Source organism: Bos taurus, chromosome 4, assembly GCF_002263795.3.
Source record: "Bos taurus isolate L1 Dominette 01449 registration number 42190680 breed Hereford chromosome 4, ARS-UCD2.0, whole genome shotgun sequence".
NCBI lineage: Eukaryota > Metazoa > Chordata > Mammalia > Artiodactyla > Bovidae > Bos > Bos taurus.
This window is the reverse complement of record NC_037331.1, coordinates 76,196,475-76,222,900: the sequence shown is the minus strand read 5'-3', so window position 1 is coordinate 76,222,900 and position 26,426 is coordinate 76,196,475. Positions and strand designations below refer to the sequence as shown.

At 53.4% G+C, this 26,426-nt stretch overlaps 1 protein-coding gene across 1 annotated transcript in view; it reads left to right on the top strand.

Moving 5' to 3' along the window:
* Nucleotides 1-26,426, top strand: part of ADCY1 (adenylate cyclase 1) — a 99,668-nt gene that overhangs the window by 50,856 nt on the left and 22,386 nt on the right. Inside the window, 9 exon segments of the mRNA NM_174229.2 lie at nucleotides 3,239-3,397; nucleotides 6,247-6,388; nucleotides 8,069-8,224; nucleotides 14,759-14,953; nucleotides 15,110-15,207; nucleotides 16,199-16,283; nucleotides 19,777-19,866; nucleotides 20,350-20,606; nucleotides 20,886-21,012. Of these exon segments, the coding sequence (NP_776654.1) occupies nucleotides 3,239-3,397; nucleotides 6,247-6,388; nucleotides 8,069-8,224; nucleotides 14,759-14,953; nucleotides 15,110-15,207; nucleotides 16,199-16,283; nucleotides 19,777-19,866; nucleotides 20,350-20,606; nucleotides 20,886-21,012 (1,309 nt within the window).

Below are 26,426 nucleotides of genomic sequence, written 5' to 3'. Positions count from 1 at the left end.
GCGTGTGGGATCGAGTTCCCTGACCAGGGATCAAACCCAGGCCTCCTGCATTGGAAGCAAGGCGCCTTAGCCAGTGGACCACCAGGGAAGTCCCTAGAGTGAGACAGTTCTTGAGGAAAGATTTATCTTAAGTGATTGTCCAGTTAACTGCACATCTGTTAGTGCAATTGAGAACCTGCTGGAAGGGATGACAGATGGAGTGAGTTGGTAGGGTGTCCTGGGCTGCCTGGTTGGTTGGAAGCTTGCGAAGGTCCTACATACCAGGGACCCCTGCAGGCCTCCTTGAGGGAGGTGGATGTGGGTCCCAGAAGTCCCCCTGCCCTCCTTCGATTGCTGCAACAGTAGAAATGCCTAAAATGCACAAAAACACCTTTTGCAAGTTTACTTATTTACATTTCCCAAATTGATTTCTTTTTGTGAATTAAAAATTAAAAAAAAAATTTTAGTTTTCTTATTTCGGTACCTTTAACTGGAGATTGGCAAATGAATGAAAAAAAGTTAAAACTGAAAAAAAATACACATTCAAAATATATTCAGCTAATTAGGTATTAAAGATACATGGACAGCCAGACTTTCAAGAAACCTTTATTGTAAGTTGGTGACATGCATACTTCTAAGATTCTCAGAGGTGAACACCAGGCTGCCCTGGACCCTGCATAGATGTATCTGATTCTGTGGTCTGGCCTCCTGAATGCAGAGGATGGTGAGCTAGGCTGGAGGGCCAGCCACGAAGGTGGCGTCTTAGCTCACCTTTGGAGCCCCTGGGTGCTATGGTTTTGGGGGACAGGCCCTTGGTGGATGAAGTGACCAGTAATGGGCAGAGCTGCTCCTGGTTAGAGGCCAGATTGAGGGGAAGGTTTGAGTGGAGGCTGCTTGGGCAGGGGGCTGTGGCCAGTGGGGGCGCCTGTAGCCAGGCAGTGGGTAAATGAGCAGTGCATAAGTGGAAGTTAGGGTGAGGGCAGGTGAGGGGGATGCTGACCTGGCAGGTGGGCTGGGTCCAGCAAGCCTGGTTCTTCTTGTGTTATTACTGACAAATGGGACTTTGTCAGTAGTGCTGACAAATCCTGGCCTCTGTGGAGCAGAGTGGCGGCAGCTCAGGGCCGAGCAGGTTTGCCATCGTTGTCCCCTCTTGCTGGAGTGCCCCGTGGAGCCTGTTAGTATCTCCACAGCCCATGCAATAGGAGCAGTGGGATGTGGGTGCTGAGGGGCACTAGAGTTGAGTTTGAATGCTTTCAGAGCCTGCGGGGGCTCATTCAGCCCCACGCTGTGTTGCACACAGTGAAACCGAGGCCAGAAGAGGGCAGAGGTCAGTGTGGTCAGTCGCCAGGTCAGATGGGGTTTCCCCAGAGGCCTTCATTTCTCTTAAACCACCTCCCCTGGCCCGTGCTCCCCCCACGCTCTGTCCTCCCTCTCCTGTGCCTCGACCACGCCCCCTCATCCTGTCCCTTCCTGGCTGCAGCCTCTAGTCCTTGGTCTGAAGACAGGACACTGGCATTGAAGCAGCTGAGTGTGCAAGAGCTGGGCTGGGGAGGCGGAGCTCTGAGGGCTCGGCCGGTGGGGCCCCCTGGGTGGATAAGTGTTCCCTTCTTTAACACTGCTACTCTTGTTCTGATGATCAATAAATTGTGAATCGTTAGTAGGGGCATCATTTATCAATAACCTGCTATGAAGAGATGATGGGTTTCAGAGTCTTTGGGGATTTTTAGCCATTTCCATCTGGCATTCCTGTTGGTGGCCAGCTCTGTCTTCCTTTCTGCACAGAACTGGCTGCTTTCGCTGTCAGAGGCCTGGTGAGCCAAAGCTTTGGGACCTTCCTTCTTTTTCACTCTCCTTGTGATGTTGTGGACTTAAGTTGTGTCCTGGTCACATTCATTTTGTTCCAGATGAAGATTCCCAGTCTCTTTATTCCAACATCACTCAAAGCTCCTCATTCTTTAATTTTTTTTTTTTTTTTTTAGTCCTTCAGGGTTTTTCTTTGGAGAACAGTGAGCTGGCGGTTCTCAGGAGCTGTGGGTGGGTGAGGGGAATGGAACTGTCCTCATCACGGGCCCGCTGTGTCCCCCAGTGTGGCTCGGCCTCCCTCCCTTCTTGCTCTGGAACTTCTAACACACCTGCTGTGCAGGGCCACCTTTGCACCCACCCAGGGTGGAGGGGCCAGGGGAGCCGTGACTGACCCCCTGCCCACCCTCACGCTTCCTTGCAATTCTGTCACTTGGAGCACTCCAAGCAGGCTTGATACTGCTTCCTCAACAATATGCTCTAAGACTGTTCTGCCTTTTGGGGAAAAGTGGAAAAAAAAAAAAAAGAAACGTGGCATCAGAGGGTCTCCCCGTGGCAGCGCTGTGTCTGCTGTGCTCTGACTTGTGATCACAGCCCATCATGTACCTCCCGCATCTCACTCCACTGTGGGCCTGGAGAGGCCCTGCAGGCATCTTCATGGCCCACAGGGGATTTCTGAGCCCTGCCCACCTACAGGTTGCCTTGATTTCTCTTTCCAAGAGCTTTAAAAACCATCTCCCGTTTCCTTGCCCAAATGCCTCCTCTGACACTGCCCTCACTTCCAAGGGTGGTCTCTTCTGGGGGCCTCAGGGCTTCAAGCCACCCTCTGCTGGAAGCTAGAGCCCAGGGACATGAGCGGCTGGGCGGGTGGAGCGCACACTGGCCCTGCAGTCTGACTTCAGCATCTACCCGTTGCGTCTTGTTTTCTCCCGTGAGTTGACTGTGGCACAATTTACGTCCCACAAAGTCCGCCTGTTGTTCGGACGGGTTTGCAGAGTCCTGGGACTCCCCACAGGATTAGCCTGCTTTCTCAGTCAGGGAACTTGGGGTCAAACCTTGACCATTCCTGGGGCTCCCGGGACCACGTCAGATGTTCCCCATGGCTCTTACGCTGGCCCCCGGGTAGGCAGCAGGCATGAGCACCCCTGATCAGGTTGGTGGTACACAGAGCAGGATCAGGGTCCTGGGACTGGGACCTTGGGCTTGTTTCCCTTCTGTGGCTGCCCTGGGTAAGGAGCGGGGAGGGGAGGTGCGGTGCCTCGTGAGCTGAGCAGTGGCCCTGGAGTTTGGGGGAGCCAGCCTGGAGGGACCCCGCCCACCAGAGGCCACAGCTCAGGGGTCAGGCTAATTAGGTCAGGAGACCACCGTCCCATCCAGGCTCCTGCTGTCCTGTGCTCATGGCACTATGGGAGCAGACTGCAGGGTCCCAGCTTCCGCCCTGTGTCTATGTTTGTTGCAGGTCCGTGGCTGAGGCCACTGAGGTGGACTTGAACATGCGTGTGGGGCTGCACACCGGCAGGGTCCTCTGCGGGGTCCTGGGCCTGCGTAAGTGGCAGTATGATGTGTGGTCCAACGACGTGACCCTGGCCAACGTCATGGAGGCTGCCGGCCTGCCTGGGTAAGTCCGGGATCCTGAGGGCAGGGGTAGGGGATAGTACATGGCCCTTCTGCTTGGAGGGCCTGGAAGCCTGGCCATCCTAGCCCCCATCGACAATTGGAGGGGCGTGTGCTGGGCTGACTGAGACTCCTGGGCTTCACGGAGAGCAGGCAAGCTGACAGGAGGCGGTGGTGACTGAGAGCCCCGTGTCTGCCTGGCTGGGAGCTGTCCAGAGTGCTGACTGCTGCTTCTCACTTCACTTTCTTTCTCAGACTTACACAGCGGAAAGCATTGTGGTTTAGCGCCCCACTAGGGAAATTAACAGATTTTCTTCTAGAATGAGGATGTGTTTCTTATTGGTCCGTGCACTTCTAATGCCTCCTAATTACAGTTGCCTGCCTTTGTCTCATTTTATTCAAACCATTCCACAGAGCCAAGGCATTGTATTGCTGTAAAAACATTAATCTGAGAGCTGAGCGGGTGCTCCCCTCCTTCCATGAGCGGTGGGCAGCAGGGGGATGATGTGATTGCAGGAAGGGGGCTCTGAGGGACACTCATCTCTCAGTCACACCCTCCTGCTTTCCTCCCCTTAAGGGGTTCGTGGGCTGTGCTCGCACCTGCTACCGGGCCCAGCTGTGGTTCCCAGGGGCTAGAGCTGAGTGTTAGACACTTGCACATGTGTGTCTGCTTTTGCACACTTCCTCCAAACTTCAGGGCAAAGCTCTGTGCCCTCTTCTGTGGCCCCTCTGGCCCTGGCTGCCTGTCCTCTGCCTGCCCCCAGGCATCCTGTTCTCACCCTAGAGGCCTGCTGTCCTCTGGGCCACATCTTTCCTCCTCCCTCCTGGCCTGACCTCAGTGGGGAGTGTAGAAACAGGGGTCCCCTTTCTGTGTGTTGAGGTCCTGAGCGTGGCTGAGGGCCAGGTGGCATCCGAGGCTGCTCAGCACGCTCTGGAGAGTGGCTTTGAAATCAGGAAAGGGAGGCTTATGGTTGTTGAGGAAGTAGCGAGCCTGGAGATTAGAATCCAACAGCAGAAAAAGAGAAAATCTTCCTCAAAGCCTCACTGCATCTGTCCCAGGAATGGCCACAGCATTTCTGCATGCTCAGTTGCTTCAATTGTGTCTGACTCTTTTTGACTCCATGGACTGTAGCCCTCCAGGCTCCTCTGTTCATGAGATTCTCCGGGCAAGAATACTGGAGTGGGTTGCCACGCCCTTCTCCAGGGGATCTTTCCAACCCAGGGATCAAACCCACGTCTCTTATGTCTCCTGCATTGGCAGGTGGGTTCTGTACCAATAGTGCCACCTGGGAAGCCTAGGGCATTTCTAAGTGAGCTCAAAAACCCTGGCATTGTTGTCTTCAACCAGGCTGCCTTTGAGCATCCCCCGGGGGGACCCTGGAAGGCACTGACTCCTCCCTCCCACACCCTGGCCTTCAGTGCTCCCCCCATTCTGTTCTCTGCCCTTCAGAGCAGGGTCTCAGGGGGTCACTGTAAACACCTTCTCACTGTGTCTGCCCCCTCCTCTTCTGGCAGCTGTGCTCACAGCTGCTTGTCTGGCACAAAGTCCAGACCATCAGCCAGCAAGGAGGTGATAGGAGCTGCCCACCTCCATCCTCCCCTGCCTGCTGAGATCCCACGGGTCCTACCTGCTCTGCAGCTCCATGTTTAGGACAAGCACAGGGACTTCCCACCGTTAGGGAGCTCTTCACAGGCCCCCTCACCTGGCCAGGGCCTCTTTCAAGTTGGGGCTGACCTATAGCTCTGCTCCCCTGACTCCATCTACCAGACCCCCAGGAGGGGCCTCATCCCCCGTGCCCGCTCTCTACTTGGCTTCCTTCTTTCCTCTTCTTCTCCACCCCACCTTTCGGAGACACTCCTCTCCCCGCCCCCACCAAAGAAGGACCACCAGCCAGGAGCATGGTGATTACAGAGCGCCTGACGGGTACAGCGCTGTTCCTGGAGGGGAGTGTCGGCAGCAAAGACAGAGGCCCTGGCCCCAGTGGGGTTCACATACTTGGGGGCCACAGGGAGCACTCTGGGGAGTGCACAAGAGGGGAGCATGACACAGGGCTGGGGGGCCCTTTTTCATCAGTCAGACTGGGTCTTCCCAGGCACCGAGGTCAGTTAGGGACTCACAGGCCCTCGGGGGCACTGAAACTCTGGAACTCCACACTGAGCACAAGGAGGAGGGAGAATGAGAGTCCCTGAGAGAAGGGGAGCCAAGAGGCAGAAAGAGGAGCAGGGGAGGGGCAGGGTGGTGAGGAGGAATGCAGGGAATGCAGGCGTCAGGAAAAAAACCTGGGGAGGAGGAGAGCCCTCAGCTGTGTTCAGTGCTGCACAATGAGGACCAGACATCAGATCAGCTGTGTGTGGCCAGAAGTGGCCTCAGCAGAGGGTTCCATGCACTGCGGGGTTGGGGGTACAGAGGAGGCAGAGCATTGCCATTCCCCCTGCAGGGCCTGACACTGGGCTGAGTCCTCCCGCCCTGGGGATTTTGGGGACAGACCACTGCCTGGGGAGAGGCCTCCTTCTCCATCACTGTGCCGCCCTCTGCATCCTTCGTCATCCCTTCTGCATCCTGACACTTGCTTCCCTCCTCCCCTTCAATTCCCCTCTGGCCCCTTTTCCCCTCTGCCTGCAGCTCTCTCTGCTCTCAACCCTTCTTTGCACATGTTCCCCTCCCTCTGGGTCCCCCTAATGCTCCTCCCCACCTTCCAGCCCTCTGTGCTTGTGCCCCAGGGAACTTAAGTGGTCCTTCCAGAGCTTGCCCGTGGGGAGGGGATATCCCTGCCAGGACCCTGCAGAGTGTCAGCCCTGTGGGGGAGGCCCCGCTTTGACTCTGAGCAGGGATGTCCACGCCCTTTTCCACAGGAAGGTTCACATCACAAAGACCACCCTGGCGTGCCTGAATGGTGACTATGAGGTGGAGCCGGGACACGGACACGAGAGGAACAGTTTTCTGAAAACTCATAACATTGAGACCTTTTTTATTGTGCCCTCGCATCGGCGAAAGGTAGGCTTCAGAGCGCCTCCTGTGCAGAGTCTTCATTCTCCTCAGATCGCTGCTTCTCAGGCCCTGAGCTCTGCGGACTCGAGGGTGTTCCCACTGACCTTGTGTGCTGGGCCTGGCCTGCTGCACGTGTGGGGAGGGCTGAGGGGGAGGGGCGGGGAGGGAAGTTGGAGTTGGGGCCCTGGGGTCCTTAAGGGCTGGGCCGTCTGAGTCCTCCCGCACCTCCCTGGGCCTTTGCTGTCTCTCCTGCAAATTAGGTTTGAGAACCTTCTGCAGGAAGTCAGTGATGGATTGTACTGTGGATCAAGGGGTGCTGTGCACAAAGGAAGGTTTGTGACCATCCTGTGTGGGCACTAAAGGCCACTCCACCCTGGGGAAGTGATCTGGACATGGTCAAGGGTGACTGAGCCACTTCCAGGCTCAGGCGAGGGCGCAGGGCTCAGGCGAGGGCACAGGGCTCAGGCGAGGGTGCAGGGCTCAGGCGAGCGTGCAGGGCTCTGGCGAGGGCGCAGAGCTCAGGCGAGGGCGCAGGGCTCAGGTGAGGGTGCAGGGCTCAGGCGAGCGTGCAGGGTTCTGGCGAGGGTGCAGGGCTCAGGCGAGGGTGCAGGGCTCAGGCGAGGGCGCAGGGCTTATGCGAGGGCGCAGGGCTCAGGCAAGAGTGCAGGGCTCTGGCGAGGGTGCAGGGCTTATGCAAGGGTGCAGGGCTCAGGAGAGGGTGCAGGGCTTAGGCGAGAGTGCAGGGTTCAGGCGAGGGCACAGGGCTTATGCGAGGGCGCAGGGCTCAGGTGAGGGTGCAGGGCTAAGGTGAGGGGCGCTGGACACAAGAGGCTGTGGTACTCCTTCTGGACACAAGCAGGTCAGATGTGAGGGAGAGCTTTGGGTTTCGCTGTTCTGGTGCTTCCCTGGTCTAGCCCTCTCCAGGCTGGGATGCAACGCACCCATGTGGCATGGGGACCTTGGATGGTGTAGCACTGGCAAGGCGAGAGAAGTGGGGCTCAGGGAAGGACAGGTAGGGTGAGGTGAGCTGATTCCTGGAGAAGGCGAGTGAGTGTGCATGAGAAGGGCAGGTGTGAGGTGGACTGGAGGAGGGCCGGGTGAGAGGTTTGGTTGGCCAGCTCGGGTGAGCCTGGGAACAGAGGAGCAGAGGACGGGGCCCAAGGAGGGAGGCCTGGGAGCGGCTGCTTGGATGCAGGAGGTTCTGAGCTGTAGGAGGGAGCCTTGGGGCCCCACGTGGATGCCGCCCTGTCATGCAGAATTAAACTACAGCATCAGTCAGGGCTGTGCTTTGAGGATGAGCAGGATGATGTGGTTTGTACAATGAGCAGCCCCTTTGGAGAAATTTGGGGTGAAAAAGGGAGAGAAAAAGGCAAAAGGCAGAAGGGGAGGTCTACAGGAGTGACCCTGGTGGGCCGGTGGGTGACACTCACCAGCGTGGTGCAGACCTAGCTGGGTGATGTCCACACATCCACCCCGGGATTCAGGCATTGCTCTGGTTTCAGAGGCATTGGGTAGAGTTGAGAGCTGCATGTTTGGGGACTGGGTTGTGGTTCTGTTCCCTGGCGAGCAGCAGGCCTTGAGCTAGCTGCCTGTGACCCCTCTGCCCCATCACATTTGCGCTCCCCGCCCGAGAGGCAGGCCGTGCCTGTTACTCACAGCATATCTCTGTGCTGCATGTCTGCACAGATATTTCCAGGGCTGATTCTCTCAGACATAAAACCGGCCAAGAGGATGAAGTTCAAGACCGTGTGCTACCTGCTGGTGCAGCTCATGCACTGCCGGAAGATGTTCAAGGCCGAGATCCCTTTCTCCAACGTCATGACCTGTGAGGATGACGACAAGGTAGGCTGGCCCTGCTCCCGCGTGCCGGCCCTGCCGAATCCCCACCTGTCTGTCCTCCTAGTGCAGTCCTGCCATGGTCAGCTCCATCAGCCCCGCCCCTCATGTTTCATAGTCTCGTAAATGCTCTTTGGAGCTAGGCTGCTTTGCTTTCCTGCAGAAACCTTTTTATTATCTTGTATTTTTTTTCCCCCACAAGTTGACATTCCATGGATTTATCGGTGAATTCGAGCCCAGATCCCCCAGATGTTTAAATCTGTCCTCTGGATATTCACACGTCAGATGTTGTATTGCTGCTTCTGGGGACTCCTTCCCCCTCTGTCTGCACCCCAAGAGCCTCAGCGTGGTGTCACCACAACATTGTCCTTCACCTCTGTGGGGAGCATCTCTGACCATCTGCTCCCTCCCTCTCTGGCTCTCATATCAGAGACTCCCCTTCCTCGGTTAAGTCCCTCTAGTTGATGGTACATGGCCTCCAGGCTTGACAGAGGTTCCTTTTGGAGGTGTTCCTGCAGGGAAGCCTGGGTGCAGGACTTTCCATTTTTCTTCCTGGGTTGGTTTCTTCTTGAGTCACCTTCCGACCGTCTTTAGTCTTCTGCTGGAGTTGGCTGGGGCCTGGGGTGAAAGCATGGAGCTGAATGGGGAGGCACCACTGTGGCTAGGGGTGGTCCTCAGTGTCTGCCTCAACCACGCGGCCCTTGTATCCGTAACCCCCCTGATCCCTTCCCCTCCAGGGAAGACCCTGGTCCTCTGGGAGCCTGGGGTGAAGCCTTGTGCTCCATCACTTCATCAGTAGCTCTGAGCATACTCTTCCCAAGTCCTCTTGTCATTGGCCCTCCAGCCCCTGTCCTGCACCAATGGCTGCACCTTCTGAATATTCTCGCTTTCATCATCGTCTGTGTTCTTGAATCTGTCACTGACTGATTGCCTGTTTCCTGAGATTGCATTGCTGCCTTCTGCACTCTGGTTTTCTCTGCCTTGTGGGTTTTATGCCTTTAAAAGGAATTCCTTCACCACAGTTTCAGTGGCTTTTTAGGAAGAAGCAAAATCCTGCTGACTCTCACTTGTGGTGCCTTATTCTAGAGGGAGTTTTTGTGGTTTGATTACGGGCTTCTATTTGGGAAGACTTTATCTTGAAACGCAGTAAGAGCTCTGTTGATGGAGAAGTCTCCCAAGGAGATTGGTCTTTCCTCTGCCTGCCACGAGGGAGTCTTTAAACTAAATGCCCGACCTGTGGTTTCTAGATGTCCCAGGAGGCAGGCGCATGCATGCACATGCCTTTGGTGGAGAGTCAGGTCGAAGACAGGCCAGCGTCTTCACTGACCCCACTGCTTAGTCTCTCCTGGTCGTGGAGCCTCTCAGGGTCTGGGGTTCAGCCAGATGTCTATGACTTCACTGCCCATCTTGCTTGGGCCCTGGGTTTTCTGTGAGCCCCATGAGAGCGTGATGGCACCATTCCCTGGCCTGAATTCCTATTGACCTATTGTTTCTGGCCTCTGGTCATTTCCCTTACTTTTTTGTCAGTTCAGTTGTTCATTTCACAGTATGAGTGGGTTGATATATTTACCCAGAACATGTAACAGGAGCACTCTCAGGCTTTCCTGTTTGCCAGCTTGCCAGAGTAGAAATACTGACTTAATCGCTGTCTTCTTCCTGCAGCGCCCCCACCCCACCAACCCCCTTGACTCAACTTAACCCTCCAGAGATGGGACTGGGGGAGGGGAGTGAGGTGTACAATTTAAATACATGTCCAAAACCCAGTGTCAGGATAAATTTCCTACATGCGTGCTCAGTTGTGTCCAGCTGTTTGCAATCCCATGGACTGTAGCCCGCCAGGCTCCTCTGTCCATGGGAGTCTCCAGGCAAGAATAGAGGTTAATTTCCCACTCAGCTCCATGCTTTCACCCCAGGCCCCACCCAACTCCAGCAGAAGACTAAAGACGGTCGGAAGGTGAATCTGACCACCCAAGAAGAAAAATGGAAAGTCCTGCACCCAGATTGCCCTGCAGGAACACCTCCAAAAGGAACCTCTTTCAAGTCTGGAGGCCGTGTACCATCAACTAGAGGGACTTAACCAAGGAAGGGGGGCTCCTGATCTCCAGGAGCGGGTTGTCATTTCCTCCTCCAGGGGATCTTCCCAACCCAGGGACTGAACTTGGGTCTCCCTTATCTCTTGCACTGCAGATGGACTCTTTACTGCTGAGCCATCTGGGAAGCATCAGGATAAATAATAGTGCAGTATTTTTAAAAAATCAAGTGTAATCCAAAAGAACCCACAATGAACAAAAAATCAAATTTTAGATGAAGCCAGGGCAGTGCAGAGTCATTGACCTGGAACCCGAGGCAAGGGCTGGTGTCCCCAGGACTCTTCAGAGAAGTTGGGGTGGGGAGAGGGGAGAGAGTGAATCATTCCTGTTGGGTTGCCTGGGAGGCTGGGGTTCATAAGATTGAGGAGCTGAAGCTTTTCCTGGGCAGAGCCTGCTGACCTGTGAAAGGAGCCTGTGACCTTTGGATTCAGACTGTGTCTGATGAGCCCACACAGTTAGCGTCAGTCTCTCGTTCTCAGGGACTGAGCAGCCCCTCGGTGTCCCCGCTCGGACCTGAGAGTGCCAGCAGCAGACCCTACGCAGCCCACGGCTCCTTAGTTGAGGAGGAATCATATGCTGGGCTCTCTGGCCACCTTCTCTGGCTGGTGTCTGCAGCCCATCCTCCTGGCCCCATGGCCCAGGAACCCAGGGAGCCCTGCAGCTCCACCCTTCCCATCCCTGCTCTGGGGAGACCAGCCATGCTCAGGGCCCCTTCTCTCCTTCCTTTCACACCAGAGTTCAGATTCCTGGATTCTTCCCCAAGCCTGTCACTTCCATGGCTCTGTGGTCCTTCTGTCTCCCCTGGGAGCATGAGGGGTGGTATCCCAGGTTTCATCCTCAGCCCCTCTGTCCCCACAGTCTCCCACGAGTCTCCCCTGGGGGTTCAGGGTCCTTAGACCCCCGCTCCAACATTCCCCACATCTCTGGTGCTTGGGACACCTCCGCTGCTGCCTGGCTGGCCCCAGACTGAGGATCCCACAGCCCAGTCCTGTGCTCTGCTCTCAGACGCCCTCTTGCATCCAGCCTTCTTCTCCCTCCATCTCGCTGTCTTCTCCAGACTCTGATCCCTCGCCCCCAGCACACCCAATTCTCACCTCTTTTCCCCCTGGACAGCCTCTGTTGGCCCAGGCAGCTCCCCTGCTGGGGAGGCAGAGAGACAGCGCAGCCCCCATGGGCAGGTGCCAGGGGCTGGGGGCCCAGCTGGGAGCCTGGACTTTTGCTGCTCTGCTCTGTGCCCTTCATCACTTTTGCCCTGTGATAGTGGAAACGAGTCCAGGATGCGGAGGGCGCAGTGTTGGCACTGTGGGAGGGCGTCAGTGGGCAAAGACAGGACAGTGACAGGCAGGTGGCCCGGGCTGGGGAGTCCATGGTGGTCTTGAAAGGATGGAGTGGAGAGGCCGTGCATGGGCAGGGCTGGCCACCAGTGCGGGTATTTGGGAAGGATGACGTGAGTGACCCGTCCAGTGACCTCGAGCAGAGCAGCCCCTTCTCTGGGGCCATTCTCCCCAGCGGGTCCCAAGTCCTGCATCTGCTTTAGGATGAGGTTGCCTCATCTTTTCTGTTGCTGTCTTCTGTTCACTTTATCCGCACCTCCAGGCCTGACAGCCTGATGGAGGTTGTTCTTGCAGATGGAGCTGGGAAGGCTGGCGGGATTAGGACAGTGGGGTCCACCACTGTCTGTGCCTTTGTGCTGCATTTGTGAGAAACTGTGTCCCAGGTTCTGGGGAGTGTGGCTCAGGTGTATGTGGTCAGCCTCAGAACACAGCCCATCTTGGGTTCCCCTGTTCCTGGCCTCTCCTGCATCAGAAGTGTGGGAGCCCAGGGTGGGTCAGCCGCTAGGTGGCGATACCATGCAGGTGCCTGCAGGGCGGCCTGAGCTTCCAGGCTTGGTTTTAGAGCTCCTGAACAGCCCAGTTGCACCCCAGTTTTGGACCGCGCCCAAGGGGCTGCTCTCCTTAATACACAGAGACAAGCACCTGCAGTAAAACCCGACCCCCATGTGTTTACACTTGTTCAATTCCTTCTTCAGTATTCCCGATTATAAAAGAACTCTATTGTGGAAAATATAGAAAAATACAAAAATTCACAAAGAAGAAAATGAAAACCATTCATCTATAATCTGACCACCCACAGCCAACCTATTATTAATATTTTGGTTCTTCTAGCTTCTTAGATGTGTTTATATTTACACATTTAAAAAAATAAAATTGATGGGATGATATACACTGTTTGCTGCTTTCTTTCACTTGCCAGTGTATCATAAGCATTCCCTTATATTGTTGACTGTTCCTCAAAAATAGGATTCTTAAGTCATTGAGTAAATCTCCAGCCTAAGGAGAGAGCATTTACTTACTCCACTTCTATTGATATTTAGGTCATTTCCGCTTTTTGTGTGTGTTTTCTTTTAATCAAAGTAAGTAATTCACAGCCTTTTTGCTCACGAATGTGCATTTACATTTCTGATCATTTGTAAGATGAATTTCTCTGCCTCAAGTGTCTGTTTGAGAGTGGGTGTGTAGCTGATTAGAGGTGGTGGTGCCAGTGTCACTCATGGCAGCAGGTGGGAGACATGTCTCCCCAGCCCCGGCCAGTGTGGCGAGATGCTCTCCCTAAAACTGCCAGTACATTTGTCCCTTCTGGAATGTACACCAGGAGCCTCCCAATTTCTCGCTCCCTTTTCATTTTAATTTATTTATTTTATTGGAGTATAGTTGCTACACGGTGTTGTGTTAGTTGCTGCTGCATGACGGGGTGAATCAGATACGCGTGTACATACATGCCCTCCCCCTGAACCGCCCTGCCACCTCTCTAGGCCGTCCCAGCGCTGACCTGAGCTTCCCGTGTTTTACAGCGGCTTCCTCTAGCTATCTGCGTCACGCATGGTCGTGTGTTTATGTCAGTGCTGTTCTTTTTATTTGTCTGACCCTCTCCTTCCCTCCCATGTCCGCGTGTCCATTCTCATGTCTGCATCTCTCTTCCTGCCTTGAAAACAGGCTCATCTGTACCATCTTTCTAGGTTCCATGCTGCTGCTGCTGCTGCTGCTAAGTCGCTTCAGTAGTGTCCGACTCTGTGCGACCCCATAGACGGCAGCCCACCAGGCTCCCCCGTACATATGTGTTAATACATGACATTTGTTTTTCTCTTTCTGACTTACTTCACTCTACGTAACAGGCTTTAGGTTTATCCACCTAGTTGTAGGCATCCTGTAGATGTTCTTCATCAAGTTAGGGAAGTTCCCCACCATTCCTTGATTTGTGATGATTTTTATCATGAGTGGGTATTGAATTTTGTCAAAAGATTTTTTAGTTGATGTGACCGTGGGTTTTTCCATGTGGTGGCTAATATGGTGTTAATATGATAGCTTGTGTGGAGTGTTCAAATATTTAAACCTTATGTATCTAGAAAAGTTCATGGTATAGACTTCTATTTATATATTGCTGAATCCTATTTGTTAATGTTTTGCTAAGGATTTTTGCATCAATATTCATGAGGGATGTGCCCTCAAAAGTAGTTTTCTTTAATACTCTCAGTCTGGTTTTGGTATCAGGATAATACTTTATAAAGTGAGTTGGGAAGTGTTGACTTTTATTTTCTTAAAGAGACTCTATAAAATTGATGTTAATTCTTATTCAAATATTTGATAGAATTCACGATGAAACCGTCTCAGCCTGAAGATTACTTTTTTATGAATTTTTAAATTATGAAATAAATTTATGTAGCCATTATAGAGCTTTTCTATTATTATCTTTTCTGTTGGGTGAGTTGTGGTAGTTTGTATGTTTCAAGGAGTAGGTGATTGATCTAAATTGTCAAATTTATTTATAATTAAAAATTATTGTTTTTCTTAATTTTTTTTGGCTGTACGTGGCATATTGGGGTTCCCCAACCTGGGGTTGAGCTTGTGCCCCCTGAAGTGGAAGCACAGAGTCTTAAACACTGGACCATCAGAGAAGTCACTGAGTTGTCAAATTTATATGTGAACTATTGTTCATAATATTTCCTTATTATCCTCTTGATGTCTGCAGTGTCTGTAGTAAATTTGCTTCTTTCCTGAATTTGTTTATGTATTTCTCTCTTTTTCTTTGTCGTGCTTGCTAGAGATCTGTTGATTTTATTGATATTTTCAAAGAACAGGTTTCATTGCTCTGTGCTCTGTGTCCACTGCACACGAGTGGGGTCCCATAACCCTCCATGTGGTGCCGCTATACAACCGCCACGTGACCCCACTTACAAACACAGAAACCCAACCCAAGGATGTGATAACTCACCTGGGGTCTCCTCACTAGCAGGTGGAGGAGCCAAGAATGCATCTCAGATCCCCAAACCCGCCCCTGCCCCAGACTCTGCCAGATCCTCGGCAAGGACCCAGGAGGATGGGGCGTAAGAGCTCTTTTCTTTGCTCAGTAGAGACTCTGACCATATCCCTGCCTTTCTTTCTGTAATGGTCAGCGGAGGGCACTGAGAACAGCCTCGGAAAAACTCAGAAACCGCTCGTCTTTCTCTACAAACGTTGTCCAAACCACCCCCGGCACACGTGTCAACAGGTACATCGGCCGCCTCCTGGAAGCCCGCCAGATGGAGCTGGAGATGGCAGACCTGAACTTCTTCACCCTGAAGTACAAGCAAGCTGAGCGAGAGCGAAAGGTGGGTGGTGGGGGGCTCAGGGTGGCTGGGAGTCAGAGGCCCCGGGGCGTCCTGGGGATGTGGGTGCAGCTCTTTCTCACTGTGGTGGTCCTAGGCGTCCTTGGCGCCCTTTCTCCTGGAAGCTGGCGGCTGATGGTCTATTTCTGTGTCTTCTAGTACCACCAGCTTCAGGACGAGTATTTCACCAGCGCCGTGGTTCTGGCTCTCATTCTGGCCGCCTTATTCGGCCTTGTCTACCTTCTAATAATCCCACAGTAAGTGCCATTCTGGGTCCGTCAGTCATAGGAGGTTGCCAGGAATCCCTTTCTTTTCAAGTTCAGGTTTAATTCCTGTGGTCACTCTCCCACGGTGCCCTGGCTTTTGGAGACCGCCTGAGCCACATGCCAGTTCTCCATTACCTGGAGGACCTAGCTAAGCATGCCTGATGGCAAATGCATGGGACTGCTCACTCTCGGTTGTTAATTTTAAATGTGCTCAGTCCTCAGACACCACGTATTTTCAGTGTACTCTGTCCACAGCACACGCACCGTTGACTTCGTGGCACTGACTGCAGGAGATAACACAGGACCGCTAGTGAGGCACCCTGGCTTCTGGGTGCTTGTCATTTTCAGAAACATTCAAATGAGGACAAGTAGCCTCTGGAAAGGAACAAAAACATAAGGTTTTAATAACACTGAATCATCCTAAATCAAAGTGAGTGACAGTGCTGGTTTCTTGGCAGGAAAGACCCCGCTTTTCTTCTAGATGTACCACTTTCTTCATAAACCTCCCGAGTGGAGCAGTTCAACTGTGAGTTTCCAGAAGGCACTGGAAGCCAGCCCCACTCCAAGACCCTGTGGACACACAGTGGCCACCTGGATGGCCTACTAGGAGATTCAGCTTTCTTAATAAAACTCTTTTTAGATGAAGCCCAGAAAGAGGGCAGTGCTCAGCAGCCAAGTCTGTGCAACCCTAGCCCTTCTTGCATGCGGAGGGCATCTCTCGAGCATTTCTAGAGAGAGAGGACTCCTAGGACTAGAGAGAGCATTCCTAGGACTAGAGAGACCCTGGAGCAGGGGCACTTAGAAGTTGGAGTGGACACAGGAAGAGCCTGTCTCCTAGAAGAGGACTGGCATGGGCTAGTCCCCAGAGACCACTGTGTCTTCCTGGGGGCTGGGACCCGCTGGGGGAGGGGAGGAAAGATGGCATCTCTCAGGCGCCTGTCGCCTGCCCCGACCTGCAGTGACTGTATGTCTTCTGTTGTAGGAGTGTGGCTGTCCTGCTCCTGCTGGTGTTCTGCATCTGCTTCCTGGTGGCCTGTGTCCTATACCTACACATCACCCGGGTCCAGGTACATGTGTGTGTGTGCTCTGTACCTGCATGTTATCTGGTCCAGGTACGAGTCTGTGTGTGCCTTGTACCTACATGTCACCCGGGTCCAGGTACATGTGTGTGTGTGCTCTGTACCTGCATGTTATCTGGTCCAGGTATGAGTCCGTGTGTGTCTTGTACCTACGCATCACCTGGACAGGTAAGTGATGGCCTCTGGCTGCCCTCTTGGCAGGACAGGTTGGGGCAGTGGAGGCAGTTTGTCCCCTCGCCTCCCTGGCAGGTGAAGAGTTGTCTGTGTGGCAGGAACATATCAGCCTGTCGCGTGCCGGTGCTGTCATGGTGTTTCAGCGGTGTGCCCCGTGGACACAAGGGTGGTGGTTGACAGTGATGGAGCGAATGAACCCGTGGTGTGACACTGTTCCGTGCCGGTGGAGAGTCCTGCGGCTTGTCGTGTGTTCATGTCCTTGACTGGGGCGTCCATTCTCTCGAGGATGCTTCCTTTACGGATTGAGCTTGTGGTCCTGTGTCATGTGAGGCTGCTGGGAGAGGACTCTGTCTTGTCTCACATGCCTTTCTCACGTCCTGAGCCTTCATTATCAAACATCTCATGTCCTCATCAGACCCCCACTTGTCACCTCTGCCAGACCCAGGGTTATTTTCCCACAACTGTTGAAAACAGCTACTTTGGGAGAAGATTGAATCAGTTTTATTTAAATTCTTTATTATTCATAGGTAACTTCTTGAGTTAAGAAGAAAAAATTCTACTTACTCAAACCACATTCCCAGATCCTTGATTTCATAGATGGAGTGGCGTCTGGTTCGGTAAATTGAGATTTCCCACTTCAAATAAGATTGCTTTATTCACCTAATTTCAAGTGAAAGCAAGTTCATGTTAATTTCTATGGCCTGTTGCATTCGTCCCCAGTGTTTGGAATCTGTTCCTGGTGGACCACCTGTTCTCCTGGCAGAGGTGGCCCTGACTCCACCAGCCCCTCTCTTTCCATCTCCCACTATCACCCGCCTCCGCCCTCGCCTGTGGGCCTGAGCATTTTTTCTAAGTGTGTGATTTTTGACTCAGTGCTGCAGCCCATGGTCCTAACAGCTGGTGGCTGCAGGTCACCCGGCCAGCAAGTGTTACCTATCCCACATCCGCTCTGTTGACCCTGCGCTGGGCTCTAAGTTCACTGCCAGGCTTGTGCAGAGGCCTGTGGGGCTCTGGGTGACAGGGAGGGGTCAGACTGCAGACTCTGACTGGTGGGCAGTGGGGCTGGGAACAAGCCTTCCTGCAGAGGCCAGCACGTGTGGACATGGGGAGACGCAAGTGGGATGGTCCATTGTAGCCAAATATCACCAAAAAAGCCTCGAGTCAACTGTGACATAGAAGTGGCGACAGCCAGGGCTTCTGGCTGAGGGCAGCCGGGCCCACCTGGGACCTTCACCCACACAGTTGGCGCCCCCATCACTAGGGACTAACTGTGGATCATGTTCTGGGGGAACTTTTCATTGTTCATGTCAGTTCAGCTACCTTTTTTCTGTATCATGATAAACTATTTTTCATGCTGTTGTTAGGTCTGTGTGTATATTTTATATGTGTATCTATCTATCTATGTATATACATATGTATATATATGAATTGTATTGGTTTGTGTGTGTCTATATATATATATATATTTGCTCATGAAAAAGAAATGATAAATTGACCAAATTAACTGTGAAAAAGGAGGCTATTAGTCTTAAGATGAACAGAGAGCCCTCCTTATTCCGTGTGTATGTGCTCTGACGCCTCTCGTTGCTCCCAGCAAACAAGTCCAAGCTCTACTTGGGTCCCTGTGATTGTCATTACTAGAGAGGTATTTAAACTCTCGTGTGTTTAATCAAACACAGTTGTAGGATCATGCATTTAGTATTGAATGAAGAGTCTCAGTACCCTGAGGCTGGGAGTCACAGCTGTTCACCGTTGTGTGATCCAGGGGCTCAAATGGCCTTAAATGATAACAGGAATTTATTGGCCCATATATTCAGGAAAAACCAGAGGGAGGGAGGGAGGGGGGGAGGGTGGGCCCAAGGCTGGTTTTATCCAGTAACTCCTTTTTGCTACTGGAGACCAGTTTTCTCTGGGTCTTCTCACTGCCCCAAAGCTTCCCTTCCTTAGGGTGGCCTAGAGGCCTCAGTAGTCCTGCTGTGTGTCCACATCCACCCACCATGCTCAGAGGGGGAGGGGGACACACCCTGGGCAGGGCTTGCCCAGCCTTGGCCAGTGGCCCTCTTCTCCTCGCCTCCCGAGAGACTCTTGTCCCGCCTTTTGCAGCACTGGAGCCAGGCCTCACTCCCGGTGGTGCCCTGGGGGCCTCTGAAGTCCACTGGACCAGAAGGAGCACCTCAGGGTTTGCTGAGTGAAAGTGTGTGCAGCCCGTGCTTCATGGGGCTGAGGGCTTGAATCCCCTGCCCATCTGTGGTCTTGCCCAGGGCTCTGTGGGAGAGAAGACAGGGAGGGTGTGATTCAGGTCAGTAAACAAGCAGGGCTGGCGCCACCGCAGAACAGCTCATCTTTCTGAGAAGCTCAGAGGAGACCCGTGTTTCAAGGAAAATACAACCATGTAGGAGCCTAGAACTGGGACCCGGATCCATACCCACCGCCATGTGAGCTGGAGCACCCACTGTCTGTGCTGGGTTGTAGGATGAGTGAAGTTGGCTGGTGGTGTCTGGGCTGCGTTTTTTCCCACCTGTAGGGCAGGGATGGTAATGACCCTGACCTCAGAGCAGGGAGTTAGGGGGATAACTCTCTAGATGGCCCCAGGCTCCCTGACGGGTCAGTGTTTTCTGTAAGGTCACTGTGGTCTCTATTTTTGGTTTCATTTCTAATTTCAGAAGTGTGAGGGATGGTACGGGGAGGGAGGAGGGAGGAGGGTTCAGGATGGGGAACACATGTATACCTGTGGCAGATTCATTTTGATATATGGCAAAACCAATACAATATTGTAAAGTTAAATAAAATAAAATTAAAAAAAAGAAGTGTGAGTCTAAAAAGAACTTCTGTCCATGAAATCATTTGTTGAATATTGCACAATGTTTAAATAGACTTAAAACATAATAACTGGACAAAAATTATATAAAGCCTGTGTGAAGAAAATGATAAAAGTTAAAGTCTATAAAGGAAGCCACAAATAAATGGGAAGTCTTTACCATTTCTGAGATAGAGGGATGCAACATTATGAAAATGTCAGCTTAATCTCTTTGATGAATTTCAGTGCCAATCAGTGTCATAGAGTGGTGGGCGGTGTGGCCTTTTTAAATTTAAGGATGTCAGTTTTCATTGTTTAGTTTGGGCAGCGTTTTCACCTGGGAGATGAATTATATGAAAACAGCCAAGAAATGTGTGTGGAGGATGAATAGTGGGTGAGAATCTAGCCACATACAGATGGTGCGGATGTTGTGTATCATGATTAATTTACTGTGGACATGATTGGCTTTGCGATAAGAAGCAGGTTTTAAAGTAGCATTTTGTCGTTCAGTGTTTTCCAGGGTGCCTGACCATCCAGATCCGCACCGTCTTGTGCATCTTCATCGTGGTCTTAATCTACTCTGTGGCCCAAGGCTGTGTGGTGAGCATCTCTGGTGGGTGCAGGGATGGGGGCTCCCCTGCAGGGACCACCCTGGAGGTCCTGTGAAACAAGAGGGGTCAGAGATCATCCTGGGGTGCCCAAGGAAGTGGGGGAAAGGCAACATCTCCCAGTGGAGGAAATGTGACGTCCTCCTGGTAACTGGGGACTCTGCCTTTCATTGTGTGCAGAGGACGAAGCTGAGGCAGAGAAACAGGAGGAGGTGGTATGGGGAGGAACAGAACTGAGTTGAGTGGTTTGGGAGGATGGTAGGGGCCTTGTGTCCCCCTGGCCCAGATCCTGGGGCTCTCCCTCTAGTAGTAAGGAGCCCAGAAGGGCCATGAGCAAGCAGGAGTGTCCGAAACTTGGCTGTTGGCACCAGGGGAGTGGGTTGGAGCCGGAGGCCATAGCAGGCTAGGAGGAGGGTGCGCCCTGTGTCCTGAGTGGGGCCCCTCCCATGCTCCTTGTCCCTCCATCCTCCTCCAGGTGGGCTGCCTGCCTTGGTCCTGGAGCTCCAGTCCCAACGGGTCCCTGGTGGTCCTGTCTTCTGGGGGCCGGGACCCAGTGCTGCCTGTCCCGCCCTGCGAGTCTGCGCCCCATGCCCTGCTGTGCGGCCTCGTGGGCACCCTCCCGCTGGCCATATTCCTGCGGGTCTCCTCCTTGCCAAAAATGATCCTGCTCGCCGTGCTCACCACCTCCTACATCCTCGTCCTGGAGCTCAGCGGGTACACGAAGGCCATGGGGTAGGTACGCTGCTCCCGCCAGAGCCGCTGGCCAGGCATTGCCAGCGTCTGCCTGGGGCCCTGTGTTCCAGTCTGCTGATTAGAAACTTGTTGAGCTGGGGTTGCTCCCTGTCTTCACCTGGGCCCGTACACTAGTGAGTTCCTGGGTTTCTCTGTGGACGAGGCTCTCAGCCTGAGTCATTCCTGGGCACCCCTGGGGGTGTCGCATCTGAGAGCCCCCTGGGGATGGGCCTCGTGTTCTTGGGACTGAGATTGGTTTCCTTCCTTCTCTTCCCCCAGGGCCGGTGCCATCTCAGGGCGCAGCTTCGAGCCGATCATGGCCATCCTGCTATTCTCGTGCACGCTGGCCCTGCACGCCCGGCAGGTGGATGTCAAGCTGCGGCTGGACTACCTCTGGGCGGCCCAGGCAAGAGGAGACCCTCTGCTTCCTGTGGGGGGTGGTGATCAGGGGATCCCTTGGGAGGAGTTTCAGGTGGGGGCTCCTGGCTGGATGCCAGTGGCCATGTGGGCATCACTGTTGGGTGGAGGAGGCTGTGGTGGGGCCAAGGAGCAAGATGGCAGGAAGGCAGGAGGGGGACAGTCTAATGAACCCTGTCTGATGGTCAGAGTTTGGCTGTTTTGCTGGCCGTGAGCTTCCTGTCCCCACAGGCGTTCTGGCAGAGGGATTCAGCCTCAGTAGGCTAGACATGACCACGGGTCTCATCAGGGTCCTGGGAAACCCCTGAGGTTGTCTCATCTCACATGGCCTATTCCAGATTGAGTAGGTCTGCTCTGGGGGCCAGGAACCCATATTTTTACAGTGCACACGGGGGAATTCTGACACTAGAGGCCTGGGGGAGATGGAGGAATGGCAGACCTGGGGTTTGGGCCTAGGCCCTGAGGCCGGTGACAGGTGGTGACCCCCAGAGTTCACCCTGCTCGCCTGCCCGGAGCCAGTGCATAGGGGCTCAGCTCAGCCCAGGTCACATGTGGTGTGGTGTGTCTCTGCGTCCCCCTCCTTGCCCACTCTGTGTCCCTGTCACCCTCTCCATGCATCCTTGTCACTTGCTCCTCTACACCCACTCCTTGTCACCTGCTCTGCGTCCCTGGCCCTGGGAACTGAGGCCTTCTTTCTGGTCCAGAGTTCAGACCCCATTGATGCAACTTGCTCACTTCTTGGCTCTGAACAGATTGCCTCCCCTTGTTTCCTTGACTGAAAGTAGGGAGGCAAGTGTGCAGTAGAACCGAGGCTGCAGGAGGGTCTTGTCATTTTGACACATGAAGAAGCAGCCCTTTTCTGTCAGAGGGAATTCACTCTGTTCAATCCCTACAGCAGCCCTACCTGGGAGGTGGGATCACAGATGGGGATCAGATATAGATTAACATGCCCAGGGCCAGAACTGGAATGTCCAGGGGTCCCAGCAGGTCTGAGGTGGGTGGGAGCGTCTGCATACCAGGAACCAGAGTGTAGCCAGGGGTCCAGCCCAGAGCTGCAGCACAGGGGCATCCATAACTGGACCCCAAACAGGTGTGGCCCAGAGGGCCACAGAGAGAAGGCGGTGGCTGTGGGTGCACAGGTGGCTGGGTGCACCCTGCTGTCGCCCCATGTTCTGTGCAGAGGGACAGGCTCAGACATGCCTACTGGGGGCCCAGGCTCCTCCTGTGCTGCCTGCCCACATCCTTTCTTCAGGAAGATGTATGACTCCTGTCCACATCCTGTGGTAGAATAGGCAGGAGGTGGGTGGTCAGTGACTGAGGCCCTGGTCAGCTGTGTCGGGTGGGCCTGGAGTTAGGTGGTCTTCATCCCAACCCCCACAACTCCCCCTGGGGTCTTTGTGACTCTCTTCCCTGGTCCTCAGTCCGATGGGGTGATGATTCAAATCCTATGTGGAAGTGTGTTGGTTGGGTTCTACAGAGAGGAGGTTTATTCCACGGACTGGCCTGCGAGTTACGGAGGCTGAGAAGTCCTAGAACCAAGTGCCACTTCAGTTCAGTTCAGTTCAGTCACTCAGTCATGTCCGACTCTTTGCGACCCCATGAACTGCAGCACGCCAGGCCTCCCTGTCCATCAGCACTTGCTGTGAGAGAATAGGAGCACTGGTGTTTGAGGGTAGTGAAGACAGACGCCCAGCTCAGGCCAAGAGTGGAGTTGCCCCTTCTCTGCCTTTTCCTTCTATTCAGAAGGACTGGGTGATGCCCACCCCCTTGGCTGGAGTAGAGAGCATCTTCCCATGGTCCAGCCTCTCAGAGCTAATCTCTCTTATGTGTCCTTACACAGACACACTAGAAATGATGCTCACCAGCCATCTGGGTGCTCTGTGGCCCATCAAGTTGACACATACAATTAGCCATTGCACTGAGGGATAATTACAGTTTCCTTCCCAATGGGCTTGGCTGGGGCCCTGGCACATAGTGGGTGCAGACACCCTGCTCCCGGCATCTGACAGGCCGTAAGTTTCCGTGGACTCCCTCAGGACAGCCGCTGCGGAGTGTTCTCACTATGGGAAGGAGGGGTGGCGGATGGAGGGGTAGGCTGCCTGTGATGGGGGCAGAAGGTAGTGACCACTCTGATGAAACTATTGTCTACCCTTTAGTTAACCTGGAAAAGATAAGATGCGAGTTAAGCAGGTTTCTGTCTGCACATCAGGCCAGGTTATATCTTCAAGATCATGAGGAATTACTCCATTACTCAGGGCAAATGAAAGAAAATGTGTGTGTGTGCACGTGTATTCTGTATGTATGTATATCTGTGCACACATAGATATACTAGGTGAAAAACTTGGCTTATTTATTCCTTTTTATGTAGCAGCTTTACTGAGTTGTAATTCACTTCCCACAAGATTCACTCACTATACAAAGTATACAATTCAGTAGTTTTCAATATATTCACACAATTGTGCAGCCGTCACCACAGTCAATTTTAGTACAGTTTTGCGCCCCCCAGGGGACTCCTGTAACCATCAGCAGTCACTCCCCATTTCTAACCACCCCCAGCCCTGAGCCACCATCTGCTCTCTGCCTCCATGGATTAGCCTGCTTCTTCCACTCTTCAGCCTGTGTGTACTTTTAAGTCAGTGCCTGATCTGGACAGACTAACTCCCTGTGTGTGGCCAGTGGGAGCCCTGAACCAGGCCTTGGAGGGAGAGACCCCCTAATTCTCTGATTCTAAGGGGCTGTGGCCCAGCCCTGTCTTCACTCCAGCCTGGCTTCTGGATTCCAGGTAGGCAGGGAGCTGCTGAGATCTGAACCCCACATTCCCTCTCCACGGGCAGAAATTCCCACATGGGCTGTCTGTACAGAATTGGCCCCAGTTCTTAGGCAGCGTGGCAGGGGTGGTGGTGGTGAGGGCATGCAAGTGGTGCACCCGATTCTGGCTTGCACTCCTCCTCGAGGGGCTCTGGCTACTGCCTTCACGAGTGCCAAAGCCAGGCCGCCACTCCCAGGCATGTCCATGTGATACCCAGCCAGGCTTCCGGAAGTGCCTGGGCTTCTCTGGGCCTCTTGGATGCTTGAGAGTTGGTCGTGGGAGGGTGGGAGGGGCTGGTGTTGAGGAAAGGAGACAAGGCGTGTGACAGGAGGGGGACCTTCACAGAGACCTCATGGGGGCGGGGTGGTGGGGAGGCCATCCAGAACTCCACCTTCTCTGTGGGCAGCCAGGATGGCAGGGTCCCATCCCTGACTCTGGAAGGTGGCCTGGTGGTGGAGTGCGATGGAGCAGGGGGCCTGGGGAGGCACCCTGGGGGAGACTCCACCATCACAGGGGCCACCAGAAGGGCACTTTTGAAGTGGTTGGGTGGAGCCTGGACAGGGTTGACCATTGGAAAAGGGGCTAAGATGGAGGTGGGCGTGGTCTCAGGCACATATCACTCAGTCTGGGCAGAGGGCACATTTCTGACTGACAATGTCAAGAGAGCTGATGGCACTGGACTATCTGAAAGGTGGGTCAGGGTAGGGCAACCCTAGACTGGTACAGTGGCCAGGGCCGCACAGTAGAGTGTCCCCATCCCAGACCTTGGGGGCGAAGGAGTGGTCCCCAGAGCCAGGACAAGGCGGGCCACCAGACAGGACTCACCACCTTCGTCCAAGGGACATGGCCAGCCTGCAGTGACCGTGCTGGGAGGGACCTCATCACAGTCTGCTCCCTCCCTCCCAGCTCCTGTCTGTGCTTCCAGCGGCAGAGTCCAACCAGAAACTGTGAGGGGACCGGTAGGTAGAGTCCTCTGGGCTGGCCCTGGGTCAGCGCAGATGTCAGGGGAAGAGAGCAGTGCACACCATTCCTGGAAAGGCCATCAGGCCACTGCAGCTTGCCAAAACCTTGCCAGGTAATGGAGGACAGCCTCTCTGTGGTAGACTGCGCTGCTGAACTTGGTCTTGTCTGGCTCTGGCTGGCTCTCCAGGCTGACCAGACTGGCTGGTCTCTGAGATGTGTCTTCCCCGCCATCAGCTGGCCCCTCTGGTTTAAGGTCTTTCAGTTAGGAATAGACACTCGGAGCTAGAGAAGAACGGACTTAGGATGAGCCGGGAAGCGCTGGATCGGCCTGGGGGTGTGTGAGATGGTTCCCACTCACTGACTAGATGCTTGCTCTGGATCTCACTGTCAGTGGGATTGAGGCCCTTGCTGTTGGCTCTCCCAACTGGGGACTCCCTCACCTAGGGCAAGCAGTTTCTCTCAAATGGGTTAGCAAGGGCCATTCTAGGCATTGGTGTCCCTTTATTTTTTAAGATTTTTTTTTTTTGATGTGGACCATTTTTAAAGTCTTTACAGAATTTGTTACAGTATTGTTTCTGTTTTATGTTTTAGTATTTTGACTGCATAGCATGTGGGATCTTAGTTCCTGGACCACGGATTGAACGTGCACCCCCTGTGTTAGAAGGGGAGGTCTACCACTGAACCTCCAAGGAAATCTCTGGTGTCCCTTTAAATGTTATTAAGTCCAGTGGTTGACCCTGTCCTGAGATTCTCCTTCAGCAATACCCCTTGTACACCCAGACCCACCGTGAAATGAACTTTCCAGGCAGTTTGGTGCAAGAGAGAACCTTTGTGTCATGGAGGGAAGGCTTGCCTGTATGGAACACACTGACATATTTTTCTAAGAATGTGTAACGTGAAACGCCCCACTTCCCTGTAAACAACAAAACAAAACCATTTCTAGACTTTGCCCATTTGCCCTGTGGATATTTAAGTCTGTCATGCACGTATCAGAGCGCCTCAAACTCTTGCAAAACTGCCAGACCAAAGACTCATTGGTTAATTATTTATTGAGACCCAATTGGTTCTATAAACCTAAACAAACAGATGGGCTTTTCCTTCCTGATGACTTCTCAAACTCTTAATTTGTAACTATCAGAATGCTTTTGCTCCAGTGATTTTTTTTCTTTGAACTCAGTGGGTAATCATGATGACAATTATAATAAAACAATTTATCTACAATGAATACCTATTCTGAGGGTAATTTCCATTTGTGCAGCTGCTGTGCTCAGCACTCAGAGCAGGGGCTGGCTCGGACATGGAGCTTTTGGTCGTTGGGCTGAGCTGAGGCCAGCTGCACCTCCTCCTTCAGTCACTTCCCTTCCCAGGCCTCCTTTCTCCACAGGTGGGACAGTAACCTGGTCCTTGGGATTATAGGAAGTTCATGCTGCCTGGTTCATGACCCTTATTTCACATCTGAAATGCCATGTGTGTTGTTCATCCTGTTCTCTGTTCTTGGCCCCTGGTGTCACCACTGGGACTTGGGTTGAGAACATCCCTCACTGAGGACAGTGCTTCTGGGTGTATCATGGCTGTGTTCTGAAACACAGTGCCAAGGAAATGCCTGCAGAATCAAACACTGGTGCTGAACC